The 19957-nt window shown below is 35.6% G+C and overlaps 1 protein-coding gene across 4 annotated transcripts in view; it reads left to right on the top strand.

Moving 5' to 3' along the window:
- The window catches only part of MACROD2 (mono-ADP ribosylhydrolase 2), a 1871078-nt gene that overhangs the window by 1789345 nt on the left and 61776 nt on the right, over positions 1-19957 (top strand). For all 4 annotated transcript variants that reach the window (XM_046678763.1, XM_046678762.1, XM_046678761.1 and 1 more), the window contains one exon: positions 7239-7316. In XM_046678763.1, the coding sequence (XP_046534719.1) occupies positions 7239-7316 (78 nt within the window). The remainder of the gene's footprint in view (positions 1-7238; positions 7317-19957) is intronic.

Below are 19957 nucleotides of genomic sequence, written 5' to 3'. Positions count from 1 at the left end.
AAAGCAAATTCTGAGACAAGGATGTAGGAGCAAATGGTTTATTTGGAAGATGGTCCCAGGAAGCACAGGTGAGGCTTGGGGAAGTGGGGTGGGTTCCTGCTGAAGGGAACTCAAACGCCATTGCTCTAAAAAATATACAGAGCATGCTCAGAATTATCTCCCTGAGGGGTGAGGAACCTGGGGTTTTATCTCCTGAATCCTGTGGGAGTCAGGAATTGGGCACTAGCTCCTGGGTACTTCTGGCCCACCTGGGGCAAGAATGCCCTTGCTCAGAGTCTCAGAAAGCAGTTCAGCTCATGGAACCATCTGCTGCAATTTCAGGAGTTGTCCGAAGGGATATGGGTGAGGCACTGTCAGCTACAAGTCTTAACGGACATGGGCTGTTTCTATTCTAGTTACTCTGGCTCTAGAGAGATCTAAACTCTATATCTCAGAGGTGGGAGTGGGCTGAGAAGAAGTAAGAGACAGAGGAGAGGAGTGAATGCAGCCTTGGGATACCCAATACAACAATACAACTGGTTTATTTAACATGGATGAAAATTGGATTCGATTTGAATGTTCAGTAGCAAGGACAATAGTAAAATAGCTTGTGGTAGATCCACATAATGAACCATTCTGCAGCCATCCAAATTATAGAATTATAGTTTTGGATATATAGAACAATACCCAAAATATATAATTTTGTATATATAATTATATATTCATCCAAATTATAGTTATACATATTATAGAATTATATGGGAAGAAAACAGAAAAAAGTAAGCACATCCATTTTAATTTGGATGGGTTTGTGGATCCTTCTAGGTGTGAGGAACAAATAGGTGTTAATAAGAAGCCATCCACATCTTTGAAACTCACGTAAAATGAGTAACTCCCGCGAAGGGTCCAAATGCTTATCTTAGTTTCCAAACATGTCCCTTTCCATCATTTGGGAAAAAAGACTTAAGTTGTGCTTCAACAGGGTGGGTTATGACGCAGTCCCGGGGACTGTAGGAATCCCTGGATCTCAGCAGGGTGAGGTGCTGGTTTCCCAGCCACACTCTCCCAGTGTCTGGCTGCAAACAACCTGAGCCCAGAACTCGAAGCATTTATGATCCTACAGGCAGACTGTCTACTGTCTCAACGTCTCCGTGAGACAAAATTACTGAGAAGCAGTGGCCAGCCGCTGGGCTGTGACTCTACTCAGTTAGGGCCGAAAGGCCTCATCCTTTCCCCTAGTTGGAGGGTCCTCTCAGTAGTACAGTCACACAGACTTTTCATTATCAGATTGAATTAAACGACAGTGTAAATAAAACACTCGTATTCTCCCTAAGTTATAGATGAATGTTCTAATAGAATTCCAAGTCAGTTAACATCTAGAACCGTAGCTACTTTTCAAGCCTGCGGCCTGATCAGACTGGTAGAAAAGTATTGTCAAGAGAGCCTGCGGTTCGTGGGTTAGCAAGAGAGGGAGGCAAGATCAGAAAGGAATCAGAAGGATGGAGGGCAAGGATAGCAGGTCACAGACGACTGAAAACAAGAGCAGATTTGCCTTTGTTTACATGGCCAAAGGGGAAACATTAACTTGATGGAAAGGGTAATTAAGCATTTCTTTTTCCATCCTGGTCCAGCTCGGCTTCATATCCAGCTGTTCTGTCTTACATTGTGATGATTCTTTGTTCAGTTTCTGAGTTAACGATGGCCAGTGTGGCATGGATGTCACATGGCACTACTTCTCCTGCTATTAACCTTTAGTTTATAAATAGACAGTAAAAATCTGACTGTGAACTGTCCAACTCAGGTATGCAGACAATGAGGGAAGTGTGGGAATGTTTACAGAGAAGTGTTGTCCAGAACAAAGAGATAATTTGAACAAATCAGCAGATTAGCACCATAAAGTATTTTAGAAGGATTATCTGGCTGAACACCCTCACTTCCTAGATGTAGAAACTGAGATTATGTGAAGTGAATGGATTTTCCTACATTAATGAAGTTTGTAGTTGTAAATCTAGAATCACAACCCCAACTAGTGCCCATCCTCTCATGACGGATTCTCTTATTTGCTTGTATTTTCAGTAACCTGCAGAAGACTATCACCTCCAATGGAGGAATGAGCTGGTTCATACAAATTTACTGTCTGGAATTTGGAATGTGTTTTTTTTTACTTCACTTTTTTTGAGGTAACATTAGTTTATAACATCATATAAATTTCAGGTGTAGATCATTATATTTCAACTTCTGATGGAATATGTTTTCTAATAGAAACAAAGTTAGTGGTACACAATGATGGTTTTCCCAGCCATCTCTCAAAGACTGTTAGTTCCTGGATTCCATATCTCTGGGGATGATCGGCCCCCTTTTAATAGGGGTTAATAATTGTATAATGAAGACAGATGACCAACCATAGCTCAATTGAGCCTCCCGATGCTCAGGGCAGTGTCCTGTCCTATGGACCCAGTTACTTTTCAGGTAAATATAGATCAGCCTTGTATATCCAGCTTCACCAGGACAAAGCACAGTTCATATCCTCACCATCTGAAAACTCTGGGACATATAACAGGATATATTTTTCCTATATAGAGGAATAGTCACTGCAAAGCTTCAATGAGACCATAATTGGCTGTGGAGACTCTAGTTTATTGTGGATAAGCAAACTCTTCAGATGGAGGAGAAACTACTTTATTCTAATTGCTTCACATAATAAACCAGTGATTCAAATGAGTAGGCCAAGACAAATGTTTTGCTTGGTCTAAACAAATCAGTGTACAAGAATCAAAGGAAATCCAGGGGATTGTGTTTCTGTACAACTTTTGCGTCAAGCTAAGATCTTCATGTGTGGATTTTACATGTTACAGAGCAAGGAGATTTTACATGTAGGTGTTTGTGGATGGCATTTGTTTTGTTCAGACCCATTAGACCTTTTACACCAAAATGACCTTCTGCCACTGTGCTAAATAGCAGTCGGGGCCCCTCTCTTACTAGATGGATTTTGTATACCTCCTGAATTGAAAAATGTCTTCAAAGACAGTTAATGATCTGTTCAGTTTTAGACTTTATAGTAGCCTCTAATTTTGGTGCAAAGTGTTTTTTGCCAGCTGGATTTTCCTCCTCATTTATTAAACACATCTCTATAGTTTTTTGGCAATTTCCTTGAGTCAGATCTACCTTAAGAGTTCAAGAATTGCCGTCATTGATGAATCCGCAGAGTAGGCATCAAGTTCTGTAGCTCATTCCTCATTAACAGTCCTAGAAATCTTTTGTAAAATGGCAGTGTCACTGGCATTAGGGTATACATGTCTATAGTCATTTTTACCCTTGTTGGGGTTGTGAGTCCCTATAAGAATATAATGGAAACTATCTCCTCCCAGACAAATAAACATATGAATATATGCACACATTTTGCATATCATTTAAAAAGGGTTTGTGGACCCCTAGGGTATATTCAGGGATCTCCTAGGGTTAAAAACTTTTGTTTTAAAGGGACATCTTTGAAAGGCATAGCATTTATTTTGATTTGTAGTTTAGATATATTTATTAAAATTCAATGTTTTTATCATTTCTCATCACAGCTTAAATCTATACATGTGCTATACTGTGTGGACATGTGTAGTTGACTACATTAAAAATGATCCACTTTTTAGAATTTCTGTTTTATTTTTTTAATTTTAATCTATTTAAAATATTCTTTTAAACCTTTTTCAACTTCCTAAATAAGGAGATTTTTTATGAAAACATTTCTTTTTTATTCTTGCTAATCTTAAAAGATAATCTATCTTTAGAACTTTGGCTTGAATGTTTGATGTGATATTTGCATTTGAAAAAATTCTCTAATAGGACATTGACCTTAAAGATTTTGAAAGTCAGAATCTACATATAAATTTAATTCTAGTCCTCTGCTATTCAAATAACACTGACTGACTCTCAGAATTAGGTGAGAACTCGTTTGCTTTTTTTATGCTTTCTTTTTTTGTGAGGAAGATTGGCCCTGAGCTAACATCAGTTGCCAATCTTCCCCCCTTTTTTTTTCTCCCCAAAGCCCCAGTACATAGTTGTATGTCCTAGTTGTAAGTCCTTCTAGTTTTTCTATGTGGGACGCCCCCACAGCACGGCTTGATGAGCCATGTATAGGTCCGCGCCCAGGATCTGAGCCAGTGAGCCCTGGGCCACTGAAGTGGAGCGTACGAACTTAACCACTATGCCATGAGGCTGGCCCCAACTCTTCTACATTTTTTTGAACATTACCAAATCATAAGGTTTAGAATTAAACAAAATGTGAATCCATGGTGCAGCAAGAATTTAGTATATACAACTACATTTTTCATGGCAGTTTTTAGAACTGACAGAAAGAATAAGCTCTTTTAGTGACCTTATATACTAAATATATTATCTCTCTTTCTCATTATGAATAATGATTTTATATACATATATGGTGCAGCTTTCATCACCTCCTAAGCAGAAAAGCTCCACTGTCATTTCAAACCCACAACTAAGGGTAATGTAATAGGACTCATGATTTAAAGCATTCAGGATCAAATCCAGTCTTGCTTAGGTTCATGAGACTGGAAATTCAAATAGCCTTTTTAATAGAGAAACTACAATAGAAATTTTCCACAGCCACCTGGTTATGTGTGGATGCTATCATGAGTTTATATTTTTTATCCTGCTTTATTGCTGTATGTAGAGGTGGAACATTTCTGGAGAAGAAGCTCACATACAAGACAAAATGAGCTTGTGGTTTTGATGATGGGGCATGTTGATACAAAATCCTTATCATCACATAAAGATGTGTATTTGTGTACACGTAGAATATACTCAAATATAATATTTCTAGGATGCACAGTCTTTCATAAATTTTATTTCTGAAATCAAGACACATTCTTAGGATTGATGGTGTGTTATAGTTAATTTGGTAGCATTTTTTTCTAATCCTACACAAAATAATAGTGCAAATAATAATCGATGGTGTCTTGAGTTCAGTGAAATACATTATATATAGTTTAGGACACATAAGATCAGAGGCACCTGAGCAATGTTAAAACAACTCCCCCAAGGAAACTGAAATTAAAGGGTCAATTAATTTGCTAAAGAAACAAATATAGGTGATAAAACAGGTACATTCTAGAGATTAATTTTTCAAATACTTTCACCCATCTTATGTGAATCATTAGACCATAAACTTTTAAGCTCAATGCAAATCATTATTTAAAAGACATTTCTTATGTAATATTTGGCGTGTGAAACATAATGTTTATGTAAGTTTAGAAAACAATGAGTTATTGTTGAGTGTAAATGAACAAATTTTAACTACATGCAAAATCTTGGATAATCTTAAAATGTTAAGGTTGACAGAAATGAGCTTTGCCCAAGATAACATATCAAATAATGCCATTTTCTATAAACAAACTAACAAAAATACTAAAACACTTTCAAAATTAAAAGTTAGCCTGATTTGTGTGGTAGCTTTTTCAATCTTTGCTCATTTTCAGTGTTAAGGTGGAAAAAAGTATTCAAAGGATTTTTTTTTATCCACATGTTAGAGCCAAAATTAAAAAGGCATATTTTAATGGGAGCTAGTTTAAAACAGTTTGACATGAGTGAGATAACAGTTTGGAAAATGTGTCTATGATCAATTTTGCTTCCAAATTTGGGTGTTGAAACTTATTGTCAGTCTCAGGAAGAAATAAGAAGCTGTGCAGATAATTAAACATTTGCCTTGGGGGAATTATTTGCAGTTAATTAAAACCATACACTTTGGGTGTATACTTGCTTCGCTGGTTATTAAATTTGAATCATATGTTAACTACCCAGGTTTCTCACTTGTCCATCAAACGTTGCTTGTGGCAGTTTCAAGAAACAAACTTTCTCATAATATTCCAAACCATATTGTTTAAGGCTATCTTCTAGTCTGAGAAGGAAGAGAGGGAAGACGGAAAAGGAAACAAAGAAAGAATAACATGTTAGACTCCATTTGATTCATTCTGTTAGGGAATCTGTTAAAACTCAACTGAGTGATACTAACTCAGTAGAGAACCTATCTGTAAGTAATAACAAGTGTCGATCCACCATCCCCAGCTTTCTCCACAGCCACATGCATCCAATATTAGCTCATGGCACCAGAGGGGAAGGGGTTGGGGGGAGAGAAAAAGGGGTAAATGGGCACATACATATGGTGATGGATAAAAACCAGACTATTGATGGTGAACACTATGGAGTCTATACAGAAACTGAAATATAATAATGTACACTTGAAATTTACGCAATGTTATAAGCCAATATGACCTCAATAAAATAATTTTTAGAAAAGGATTAGCTTATGGCTTTTGGATATCTTTCACTTATGACCCTTTTAGCTGCGTGAAAAATATCATAGAGGTTACTGGATTGTAACCTCCATAAGGACAGAGATTTGGTGCTCTGTTTACTATTGACTCTCTAGCATCAAGAACAGCGTCTGGCATACAGTTGACCCTTAAAAAATATTTGTGGAATGAATGAAAGAACCTATTTTCTGTCTTTCTGCTGACCCACTCACATGCTCTTTCCAATGACTTTTAAAGAGCCTCGAGAGAGGCCTCAAACATCCAACAAGGGACCCTTTCTTGCTTTGCAAGAGTCCATTGTCACTGAAATTCTTTTAGCTACGTTATTTCCTGTAAAGTATACCATATGACAAAAAAAAGATGACCTTGTGCTGATTCCACGTTTAAACATGCTATATGAGGTAGCGGATGAAATTGCACAGAACAGAAGGCTTGCATGCCCCTTTTGCTATTGTTCTACTGGTATGGTTCCTGAGGAAGACGAACTTAATTACCGCTGGATCTCAAAGATCTGCATCTGGCTCTTTCAAGGACTCCAGGCTCCCATATATGAACAACTACAGTAATGGAAGCATTAAGAACATTAAAATTAGCTATTCCTTTAATCTTCTCTATTTTGCCTTCCTTTCATATCCTTTTGCACAATTCTCCTAAGACTTTCACAGATGCATAAAATCTTCTTATATTTTCTTGTTTGTTGCAAAAAGATGTCTCAACCAAATCTCTATCATCTTTACCTTGTAAACTTCGTGCAGATAGCTTATGTAGTATTTTAAGAAAATCTAACTTATTGATTCAAGTATTAAAGTATTTTAATGGTATTCTTAAAAAATAGTAAGTTCTGTCCCCCAAACATAAATCTATCATGTTAGTTCTGGAAGCTACTCTATTTCATGATTAAAAATGCTTACTAGAGGTTTTGTTTGTTTGTTGTGTCAGATTCTGCAAAGGATGACAATATTACAAAAGACAATGAAGTAACAGATCATTCTATGTGTGACCAAGATCAACCCAATGGTAAGTTGTGAGATCTTTTTCCAGTTTTTATTCTACTAAGAAATATTATATTTTTAAAAACTCAGATTTTAGTTTTTCTGGCAAAATACTGAATCTGGTACTACTTTATTAGAGCTGAATACTATCGGTAGCTACCACATTCAGAAAGGACATTTGCTCTCTACAATTATCATCATTCATTATTTTTTGTACCAGGCTGGCTTCATTTATTTTTGTTACCTGCCTGAACTCTACAGGCATTGGGTTTGCAACTACTGAAATGAAGATATGATAACAAGGAGAATAAATGTGAGACATATACAGAATAGATCCAGGAGATTAAATCTACATATCCTTGGATACCAATAAAAGACAATAGAACAAACAGAAATGAAGCAATCTTTAGAAAAAGAGCAGAAAAAAAGTTTTCCTAATGCAAACCAGTTCCTCGACCCCAAACATGAGAGTACACATTATATTTATAGGCAAAGATAATAAACGCTCAAATGGGAACAGAAGCCTGCAAAGCCTCATGGAATTTCTAAAGATCAGTGATAAAGAAAAGCTTTTAAAGCATAGAGGAAAGTCAAAGTTAGGTTACAAACAAAATCACCAAAATCAGATTAGCCTTAGCCTTCTTCTCCCACAACTTTACTAGAAGAAAATGAAGCAACATTTCCAGGCTCTAAAGGACACAGTTTCTATATTTAGTAAAGTTATTATTCATGCATGAGGTCAAGAGTAATATTTTCTCAGGAATACAAAGATTAAGAAAATATGCCACCCCGTATTCTTTCTGAATAATGTAACAGAAGGCTTGCGCAAAAAACAATATGTATAGAAAGGAAGGAAAAATTCAAGACTGAGAAAGCACAGTTGCAAAAGACTATATAGTAAGAGACTCATTAAATGTACGAAAACGTCAAAATAATTGTTTCAAAATTAGTATCAACATATCTCACATAAATGTTTGCTTTTACCTTTGAAAATTATAGTATATGTTGTTTAAAAATGAGAAAGAAAAAGCAGCCACTTCTGCTCTCAGTAATGAAAGTCTAAATAAGGTAGACCGTTGCTCCCACTGAAGACAACTAGACAACCTAGACAAAAAACAAAACAAAACAAAAACAGCTACATATATATGTACGGAGGGAGAATGTCTGCTTAAAGTTGTCAGAGAGCAACAAGATAGAGAATTGTCAGCATAGATTATGGGAGAAAATGGATATCCAGAGATGTGAGCTCAGAATTGAAACTGTTCTTATCTTAGTGCATTTGCTGATTCTGTAAAAGGTGTCTTGAGTCCCATTGCTCAAAAGGACAAAGAACTCTGGTAAACCCCCTGTGTTTTGGGTTGAAACTCCAGATATGTACCCTAACCCTAACCCTAACCCTAACCCTAGCAGGAAGAATGAATCAGCAGATCAGCCTTCTAAAAGACTGCTACCCAACTCTGAATCATCTCCATCCTCCAACTAAATTAAGACCAACCCAGATTGTTAGTCCCTCTAGGCACCTGAAAAAAACACATGTAAAATATTTACTAGATGAACAAAAAAGAGTGTTGTAGGTTTCAAACCATTTACCTAAAGAATTTGTTAAATATAATGTCCAGCACACACATACAAAAAATAGCCAGAAAAAATGAAACAAGGTAACACGAAAGCACTCAAGAAAAGCAAGCCCATTTGGGCTTAAAATATTAGACTTATAAACGCAAAGTATAAAATAATTATGCTGACTATGTGTAAGGAGATAAAGGCAAGATTGAAAATTTTAGCTGAGAACTAGAAATTCAAAACAAAAAAAGAAAAAGAAAACACGAAAAGAAAGTCTAGAAGTAAAAGATACCACAACTGAAATGAAGATTTCAGTAAGTGGATTTGTAGTTTAACAGCATATTAGATATAGATGAAAAAGAATTTGTGAACTAGCATTTAGGTCAGAAGAATATATCCAGAATAAAAACAGTAGAGGAAGAAAGGATGGCAAACATTAAAGAAAAGGAAAAGATGAAGGATAAAATGACAATGTCTATCACATATGTAATTTGGAGTCCCAGACAGAAAGGAGAGAGGGAATTGTGCAGAAGTAAATCTGAAGAAAGCATGATGAGAAATTTCCTACATTGAAAGACATCAAGCCACATGTTCTAAAAGCCCCTTGACCGCCAAGCAAAATAAATCCACAAGTAGGCCCATCATAATAAAATTGCTGAAATCCAATAAACAGAATATCCAAAAAGCAATCTTCAAACAAACCATTGGATGGATAGCTGACTTTTCAATAGATATAATGGAAATAAAAAGACAATATGACAGAAGAGCTGCCAATCAAGAATTCTAAACCCAGGGAAAATGTATGTTTCAAGATTAGAGGTTAATTAAGGACATTTCAGACCCAAAAAGGAAAGGAAAGTTCATCACCAGAGAATTCTGATGTTCTTCAGATAGGAACAAATTGATCTCAGATAGAAGGTCAAAGATAAAGAAGGAATTAAAAGCAAGGTAAATGGTAAGTATTGGATAAGTCTAAATGAATATTGATGGTACAAATCAATAATGATAATAATAATTTTTTACGGGAGTTAAGATATACATAGAACTAAAACATACCACAGTAATGGCATTTATTGGAATGAGGTAAACTAAAGTGTTCTAATGTTTTTCCATTGTCATGGAGAGTAAATGTATGAAGTAATATTAAAATTTGCTAAGTCTCAATAATACCTGAGAGTCAAGAAATTATGTTTCCCTGTAGTTACCCCAACTAACTGCCTGAAGAGACTTCCCAGGCCACAGTGCAGAGAGGAAGAACTCAGGCAGAGCCCAGCAGACTCTTTGAGTTGGAGAGACAGAGCTGAGAGTCTTGGGAGGCCAGGGTGTCTGCTGTTTACAGGGCAGAGTACTGGAGAGGAGAGAGCTCCACAGAGTGAACACTCTAGACAGCCACAGAGGAAATCCCTCAAGTCTTCTACTAAGCACTAATCAGTTCATGCATGGGGAGAAATTGACCAAGGCTGGGTAAAGAACACTAAAGGATTTGAGGGAATGATACCTGGAACTTACACAAGGCTGGACGAAGTACCTGTTCCCACCAGCCAGACTGGAAAACCTAAAAAATTATAGAGGGCTTAGAAGGGTTTGCCTCAGTAATGCAGCAAAACTGACGATATACTAAATGCTGCTCTTGTCCTCCCTAATATAACATAAAAGCAAGACTTGAAAGGATCAAACTGTTTCTGAGTAATTTAACTGCATCCCAGAAGGAAGCTCAAGAATATCATAGGAAAATAAATGTATCTCATGTCCAACAAAGTAAAATCAATAAAATTACCAGGCATGCAAAGAAGTATTGGAAAACAAATCTCCATGCATCTCTAGTGTTTCTGCACACTTTATGAGCAGAGGCATTGCCTGTCTTTGTTTTGGTCAACATTTTCAAGGCTGTTTATATGGCGAACAATCTTGGAAGACAGAGAACGTGTCTCCCTTTGGAGCAAAGAGCAGTCTTGCTTACAGCCTTGGAAGATAGGAATGGTGCCTCCCTCCAGATCAAAGAGTAGGCATGCTTACTGTTCATTAAGAAAGCTTCAGATTCTCTAAGCTCAAGTTTCCTCCCCTATAATACAACCCACTGATACGGGTGGTACCTGTATCACCTGGTCACCCTGTGAGAATTAGGGCTCAGGAAAGAGTACAAATACTCTGGCTACTGCTATTGTCTGAATAATAAACTGTTCTTTATCTCTGACCTGGAGTCTTAATGTCTTCTGTCAGCATCCAAGGAATTGTGGGTAGCTAACTTGTTAATCTGCAAGTAGGATAAAATCTCAGACCCTTTCCAATTCTTGACAAGAAGTAGGAAAGTATGACCTATAGGAGAAGAAAAATCAATTAATAGGAATTGATGCAGAAATGCACAGATGGTATAATTAATATGAAAGGCCATGGTAAAAGTCATTATAACTGTATTCCACATCTTCTAGAAGCTAAAGGAAGGATTGTCCATGTTAATTAGAGACATTGAAGATATAAAAAGACCCAAATTCAATGTCTAGAGATGAAAAACAAGAGCATCTGAGATGAAAATTACACTTGCTGGGAATGATGGCAGATTAGACTCTGCAGAAGAAAAGATTAGTGAATTTGACAATGTGGCAATAGATACTACCCAAATTGAAACACAGAGAGAATAAATGATGGAAGAAAATGAAGAGAGCATCAATGATGAGCTACGGAACAACTCCAAAGGTGATTCCAATTCCAATATACATGAATTGGAGTCTCTGGAGACAGGCATGGGAGCGGGAGACAGAAAAAATATTTGAAGTAAAAATGGATGAAATTTTTCAGAAATTCGATGGAAACTATGAACCCACATATCCAAGAGTTCTATGGCCCCAAGCACAAGAAACATCAAAAAAATTACACCTATGTACATCACAATTAATTTACTCAGCACCAGTGATAAAGAGAAAAATCTCAAAAACAATCAGAGGAAAAAGACACGTTACATACAGATATAAACATGAAGCAGAACTCTCATTGACAACTAAAAACCACAATTACAAGCTAAAATACAAATGAACCTCACAAGCATAATGTTAAACTAAACAAGGTTAAAAAGCATATATATTGTACAATTTCATTTATAAGTTCAAAAAGCAGGAAAAAAGTAACTATAATGTTTAGAAAGGCATGTTTAAGTGGTAAAACAATAAAGAAAATCTAGGTAGTGATGACTATGACAGCCAGAGTGTTGATTAAATTCTGATGACTGGGGAAGAGGTACTGATGGGGCTATGAGCTTCTGGCTGTCATAAGCATATACAGTTTTTCTATTTGCTTTTGGTTATTTAATTGAGCTCTCTATATTGTTTGTGTGCTTTCCTGTATGCATGTTGCATTGTAATAGAATATTTAAAAGAGGAAGGAAGAAAAGGAAGAAATAAAAAAGGAAATGAGGAGACAGAAAAGAAAGGAAGTATCAATGGCAGAGTTTATAAAACAAAGATTATGGTCGGGGCAGGGAGAGTTGCACACAATGCTGACTGCAGTAAAGATAATCAAAAACTGGAGATCCGACTCTGCTGAGGGTTCTGACAATATACGTTCAGTTTCAGAATAACAGAAAACTTTTATGATTATCACAAATAGAATTAAATCACAATAGAATTAAAAGAAGGTGTCTTACTTTCTAAGTTTCCCCAAAAGATCATACCAAACATAAGGGTATATTCAGTAATACAAATAATAATAAACAAATAGCAGTGTAACAGAAACACAATATATCAAATAAGATGACAGAAACACAGGCAAATAGCTATGAGAGTAAGTGTAGTTAGGTTATTTATTAAGTGTGAGAAATACTCAGGTTGAATTAATTTCAATAAAATAGTAAAAGTTTAAAGTGTAAAGTTAGAAAAAGGTATATTTGGGAAAGGAACAACAAAAGAAAACATGAAAAACTACTTTAGAATCTATCCAGTTAGAATTCTAGCAGAAAGTCTCAAGTGAGAAAGAGTTGGTCATTTTATATCAATAAAAATTGAAATCCATGATTAAATATAGTAATGATGGGTTTTCATGTGTCAGATGATATGGCAAGATACAATATGAATAAAATCCTATTGGAAATGCAATGGGGAATTCATAGATATAATATTATCAGTCAATGACAGAATAAATAGGCTGAAAATGACATGGAATCTTTGAAAAATGTGATTAACAGTGTAGTCCTATTGTAGGAATGGACAGGCTGATCAATGAAACCAAATAAAGAGTTTAGAAACAGACTCAAGTAGATCTGGGATTTCAGTATATATTCAGGTTGACATTTCAAAGACAGATGACTCAATAAATGGCATTAAGACAGCTAGTTGGCCATTTGGAAAAATAAGCTGAATTTCAATCTCATTCCTAATACCAACTTAACTTCCAGAAGGAGCAAGGAAGAAACATAGAAATGAAACTATAAAAATACTAGACTAAAAGAACTAAAGTGTATTTTTTAAAATTTTAAAATAAGGACTGCTTTTTGAGCTTGAATGCATATGCACAGATACATGATTGTACACATGTATGTTATAAAGTACACACAAACATATACATCCGCAATATGTGTGTACATATGTCATTATATGTCATAAAGAGGGAAATGGCTACAGCTGAATATATAGATTTTGACATGATAAATAACGTTATAATCAGATTCTAAAGAAAAACTACTAGAAAAAATATCCTCAGCCTAACTCACAAAGAATTAAGTTTTTTATTACAAAAAACACAATTCATAAACAAATAAGAAAAAAAACAAACAACGCAAGAGGAAAATGGGCAAAGGACTCAATTATAATTTACAAAAGAAGAAATACAGTCATTATAAATATGCAGAAATGACCTATTTCTTCATTACTTAAGGAAATGCAAATAAAACATGATTTCGGTGTCTTCTTTTGAATATCAGATGTTGAAGTAGGATTGAAAATGCACAGAATTGGTATGAATAGGGTATCCAAATATGCTCACACATCATTGGAGGGAGACTAAAGGGCATGACCTACTCCTCAGCAATTTTGACAAAATCTAACAAAAGATAAACTGTTCATACTTTGATCCAAGAATTATACAGTAGGAATTTATCTTTAAAGTAACCCCCACTAAGAGTATAGAGTGAGTTATTCACAAAAATCTTTGTGATACTGCGTTTAATGGCAAAAAAAAAAGAGAGGAACCATCCAAAAGTTTGTCATAACATGGAATATAATGCATCTTTTAGAAATAAGACTCCTGAAGAAATTCTAATGGCAGCATAAGATGCTTATAAAAATATAAACTAAAAAAGCAAGAATGAAGGGAAAATTCATTTTGATCCCAGGAGAGAGGATATATTCAGACACATACATAAAGATACACACACACACACACACACACACACACACGTGTGTGTGTATATATATATACAGATACATATATTTCTGTACACATATACATATATTACAAACAAATGGATACACACACAGGAGAAAGATAGCAGTTTATAATATTAACAGTGGCAATCCCTTAGTTGTAAAAGTATCCATGATTCTCAATACTTGAATGTATTTTTTAGTGTTTCTGTAAAGAAATTGCTTCTCTTTTGTAACTACAGAAAAATAGTAATTTTATAAATAACTTCCATTACGAGAGTAGGTTGTATTGACCCTAGGCGAAAACTAAGGATGAGTAAAAGAAATTCACACTTACCTAGGTTTAACTTTTGCTCTTATTCTGGGGTATTTTAGACATGGTAAAAAGTAGCAGCAATCACATTCCAAATTTAACAAAAGAATACAATTTCTAATCTTCATGACAAGCATCAAAGAAACAAAATCTTTGTTCGTATCAGATTTGGACATCTGATAATCTGCAAACAATAAAACTATATTGTGGTTGCTATTGTTGAAAAACAGTCCATTTACAAAGTGAGTTTAGGTTCATTCTCTAGAAATGTTTAATTCCAAACTGACGTTCCTAGACCAATTTTTATGCAAATTAATTATAGCATTAGCTTGAGCCAAACTTAATTACCAGGGCTCCAAGAAGCAATCAGGTGATCTATTTCTAAAGAAAAGCCAACGGATTTTTGGATTATGTGTTCTAATGGTTCCCTCCCATTAGTATGGATGATTGAATTCACTGTATAAAATATATATATATAAACTGTGGGACCCTTTCTGTTCTTTTGTTTCCTCTGCCAGGAGGGATTAGGGCAGAGGATAGTGCATGGAATTCAACTAGACTGAATGCAGAGAGGCAAACATAAAGATTGCCCCCATGGGGTCAAGAAAGCAAGATGGAATGTGGAATGTCTAAGTGCACTGAAAAGAAAGGCAGATGGGCTGGAGACCCCTGAGTCATGATTAACACAAAGCAGGCCTGGGTGCAGGGCAAGGAGCCCACACATACCTCCTCTGTGTAATAGGCTAAATCCTGGCTTGGCTCAGGAATGAGCACATACGATTATTCTTGGATTTCAAAACTGTGCACCTCATTTCTTTCCCCATTTTTTACTAACTTTATTTCAGAAAATTAGAAAGAAGAAAATATATGTATTTCCATTTCAAGGAAAGATTGCCAAAATATGTAAAGCACACAAGTTAAACAGATCAAGAGTTGAGATACATGGAAAAGGCAGGGGAGAGAAATACTCCAAAAATGCTTTGCAATCTACTTTCATCCTCAAAATGAAGCGCCAGACCCTACTAGTCACAAATAATACACAAAGAAAATCCCTAGTATTCATCAACAGCCTTAGGCTGCCAATTCAGGCAGTCTCACCTTATCAGCAGTGCCCTTGGCCCCTTGGATTGTGATCTTCCTGTTCCTGATTGAATTCCTCTGAAAATGTGTCAAGTAGAGCACTGGACTGGAGACAGAAGAACACGAAGTGGCTGCTCCTATCCTTCAGGTGCTCTACTCCTTCCCTTCGTTGTACAGACAAAGCAAATCACAAATTCTGAGTTAAAGGTCCCAGCGACAACCTGGGAGTAGATGTGATTGTCAGTTCCCATATCAACAGTGAGAGAAGGAGGCTGACTCAGTGAACAGTGAAGCTTCCCTCTCAACACCATGCTCCCAACAAACAAACGTCAGTGGTGACTGGGAACTTTACCAGCAGACATATCCTCAGATAATGCCAAAGACAGAGGGAATCTAAGATGTTATCTAGTTTTTCAGCCCTTTTTTAAAATCGATAGTGAAACTGAAGTGCAAAGAGATGCGATTTTCCTAAAACATTCAGTTCTTCTTCCAGGGTTCTTTGCAATAAATATTGTATTTGAAGTGTTTAGTAGTCTAAGGCACTTACCTTGTTGCTAAAGGGTGAAACAGGAAGTAAGTTACATTCCCTGATTACTTTTTACAGACAGCACTGTAATAAAGGGCCAATTAGGGCTGGCTAGGTGGTGCAGCAGTTAAGTTCTCATGTTCTGCTTCTGTGGCCTGGGATTCACCGGTTGAGATCCTGGCTGTGGACGTACACACTGCTTGTCAAGCCATGCTGTGGCAGGTGTCCCGAATACAAAGTAGAGGAAGATGGGCATGTTAGCTCAGGGCCAGTCTTCCTCAGCAAAAAAGAGGAGGATTGGCAGCAGATGTTAGCTCAGGGCTAATCTTCCTCAAAAAACAAATAAATAAAATAAAGGGCCAATTAAGTAGATATTTATTGACTACTCTTTATTAGTAGGTGCTGGAAAGGGAAATATGAATAAAACACAATTTCTATCTTCAAAGTGCTTATAACTTAGTAAGAGAGACAAAGACAGATACAACTATGTTTCAGTGTGGTAAGGAGAATAATACACAGATGAATGAACAAAGGAACTCAATAAGCAAAGATGTGAAAATAAATCACTCCTGCCTAGTGACTCAGAGACTGTTAATAAAAAAGGTAAATTGATGGCTTAGCTTTGACAGATGAAAAGAATTTTACCAGGTAGAAATGGGGAAAAAGGGAATGTCACCAGTGGGAACACATGCTAACAAAGACAAGAAATAAAGTAACGTGTTTAGAAAATGTTTAGTAGGTTGGGATATAGAGAGAATACGGAATGGTAGGTGATTTGGCCAACAAACAAAAAAGCAGACATTGAAGAAGAAAGTTACTCAACTGTTTAATTTCTCAAGTGTTTTCTAGAGTTAAGTAGAATAGACACTGAGAAAAAGTAATGGGTTAGATACACACACACATACACACACACATTTTAGCTAGAAATTTTTCTTCTGTGATATCACTGAAAGCGTTTTTTCTCTATTTTTTAAATTGTTTCATAATAATTATTAAATTATAGAATATGCAATTGTACAAGTATAAATATAAATGCAGTTTAGTGAAACAAAAATCCTATAAGTTAAAATCTCACCTACTGTTCCAAGATAGTCAATGATAACACCTAAGGTGTTCTAGTTTTTGTCCCTGCTGATACAAATATGTATAAGGGCACATGTGATATGCATGTAGTTACAAAAAATGAAATTGTATTCTACCTTCTACAATCTTTTTAAACCTTATAATATGTTATTTAATGGTTGCCATCACACAGATAAAAGCTGCTGCTTAGACTTCCTGTAATCATTAGATTAGAAATTCTATTGCTATTTTCTGTCCTCTGTATCTATCACCTTTTCATGTTTCATTTTGCTCACCACCTTTGCTTTCTAAGTGAACAAGTTAAGAGTTTGATTTCTAAAACATTAATTTGTTAATCTATAGTATATATTCTCTTTTAGGGCATCCATTACAGATGTTAAGACTGTCATTACATTTTTAGGATTGAAGATTTTTCTTATTGTCTTAGTCAATTTCCTCTTCATTCAGTCCATCTTTTCATTTCCTTATTCATCAGTTCTTCCATTTCATTGTAAACACCAAGACATTTTCTATATTTTTTCTTTTTCTAAATATATCTTTAACAAAAATATTTTTCTCTTAGTATTATTCTCCTCTTGTATTATGTTTCAATTTTTAAGTGCCCTGTTTGTTGTTGGATAGCTAAAAATCACTGTCCAGGCAAGATGTTTGCCAGGAGATACAGTGAGAATATTCCTTCTACTTTCCATGTGACAGAATCCTTCTCTCTATCCAGCCATTCTGGTATTCATCCAGTATTTGTCGAGAGGAGAACTAGAATGCAAAACCTGTGGCTTTACTTTTATCAGAAATGGGATTGATTTCCTCCCATTTCATTCCTTGAGGTTGAATTGTAATCTTGATTTTAGAATTTTACATTTGTGCTTGTCAAATTTCATCGTTTAGTCTATTTAAGAGTGTTCCAGTCTTGATTTTGTTGTTTAATACATTAGTTATCCCTCTCAATTTCCTGTGATCTAAAAATCTGTTAAAAGTGAATTTTTCAAAAATTTGAAACTCTGTTTCACGTCTTACTAGAAAAAACTTCTTCCACCTTTAATGCCTGTGTCCTTACAACCATATGCATTTTGAGGACAAGCACTCTATTTTATTTAAGATCTACTCCCAACACCTGACATATCTGCCACTTAGTAGCACTCAATACATCGTAGAATAAATAACCAGTAGTGTGGTATCATCCCTCTATATGGTACCCAAAGGTGAAAAGGGTGGAAATGGACTTTGGGGGAAAGATTTCCTCAGTTTTATTCTCCATATTAAAGAATTATGTGACCAGTAGTACCATGACATAATCTAAAGAATAAAGTACACACTTGGAAGTCTCATACATTTCTGGTGGGAGTGTAAAATAGAATAAACTCTTTAGAACACTGTCAGAATCTAGTAAAGCTAAACATATGTGTTGCCTATTGCTTAGTGATTTCACTCCTGGGTTTACACCCAGGAGATATGAATACACATGTCCACCAAAAAACATGCACAAGAATGTTTTTAGTAGTGTTATTCATAATGTCCCCAAACTGAAAACAATTCAACATCCATATAACATAATATATCCAGACAGTGGAATAGTATACATCAATGAAAAAACAAATGATTGATATATGCAGCAACTGGGATTAATCTCACAGAAAAGGTATTAAAAAAGTAAGATATAAGAGAGCATATGCTGTATGTTCTGTTTACATGAATTTCAAAAACAGACCAAATTGTTACCATTTACCTGTAGGGGGGTATCCACAGGTATCAACAGAGGGAACCACTGGTGCTAGAAATGTTCTTGATTTGGGAGATGTTGGCACAGGGAGATGATGTGTGTATATGTAAAAAGTCATCAAGCTATATATTTACAGCTTGTGTGTTTTACTATATACCAAGTATACTTCAATTTAAAAATTAAAAGGCAAAATAAAGACATTTCCAGGCAAAACAAAAAGGAAAAAGGGATCTGTAGTCAGATAAACCTAGCTATAAATTTTGAAAGCAGAATGGAGATCACAATACTTACTTTACAGGACTAACACAATGATTGGAGATGGATGTGAAATGTCTAGGTAGGCTGGCATTTTTCATGGGATCAATAATTTGCAGATATAACCTCTAGGCAGTGCTTCTCAAGCTTTAATGTGCATCACCTAGAGGTTTTGTTAAAATGCAAACTCTGATTCTGTATGTCTGGGATGAGGCCTGAAATCTCGTGTTTTTTTAAAAGCTCCCAGGTAATTCCAGTGTTGCTTTTCCATGGACCATACTTTGAGTAGCAATGGGGAGAAATTTTGGATGAATGGGGTTTATTAGCAGGAGACATGTCTTGATTAAATCCATGTTTTAAAAGATAATTCTGCTAGCAATTTACAGGATAGATTTTAAGAGAAGAAAATGACAAATCCAAGAGACATAATAAATCCCGGAATGAGGAAATGGGAAGGGGACTGGAAAGTGGGAAAAGAGAAACATTTTGTAGAATCATAAAAACTTGGCATTTCATAGAATTTTAGGAGTGATGAGAGAAAGTCATCAAAGACAGCTTGAATTTTTAGCTTCCATGACCAGATAGATAAACTTACCTCAGTTATAATTATTTTATCAGATCCTTTTGATTAAAATTGAGCTCAAAAGGAACGGACGTCAAAAAAAACCCATTTTGTTTTTTCAGTCTGGGTCACCTCAGCAGGGAATGAACCAAGGGGAAGTGGTATAGTGGGCAGTTCAAGAATAGCTGTATTAAAGAGCAAGCTATAAAGATGAGA

This window comes from Equus quagga, chromosome 12 (assembly GCF_021613505.1).
Source record: "Equus quagga isolate Etosha38 chromosome 12, UCLA_HA_Equagga_1.0, whole genome shotgun sequence".
Lineage (NCBI taxonomy): Eukaryota > Metazoa > Chordata > Mammalia > Perissodactyla > Equidae > Equus > Equus quagga.
The sequence above is the reverse complement of the archived record's forward strand: the minus strand, read 5'-3'. Positions and strand labels throughout refer to the sequence as shown.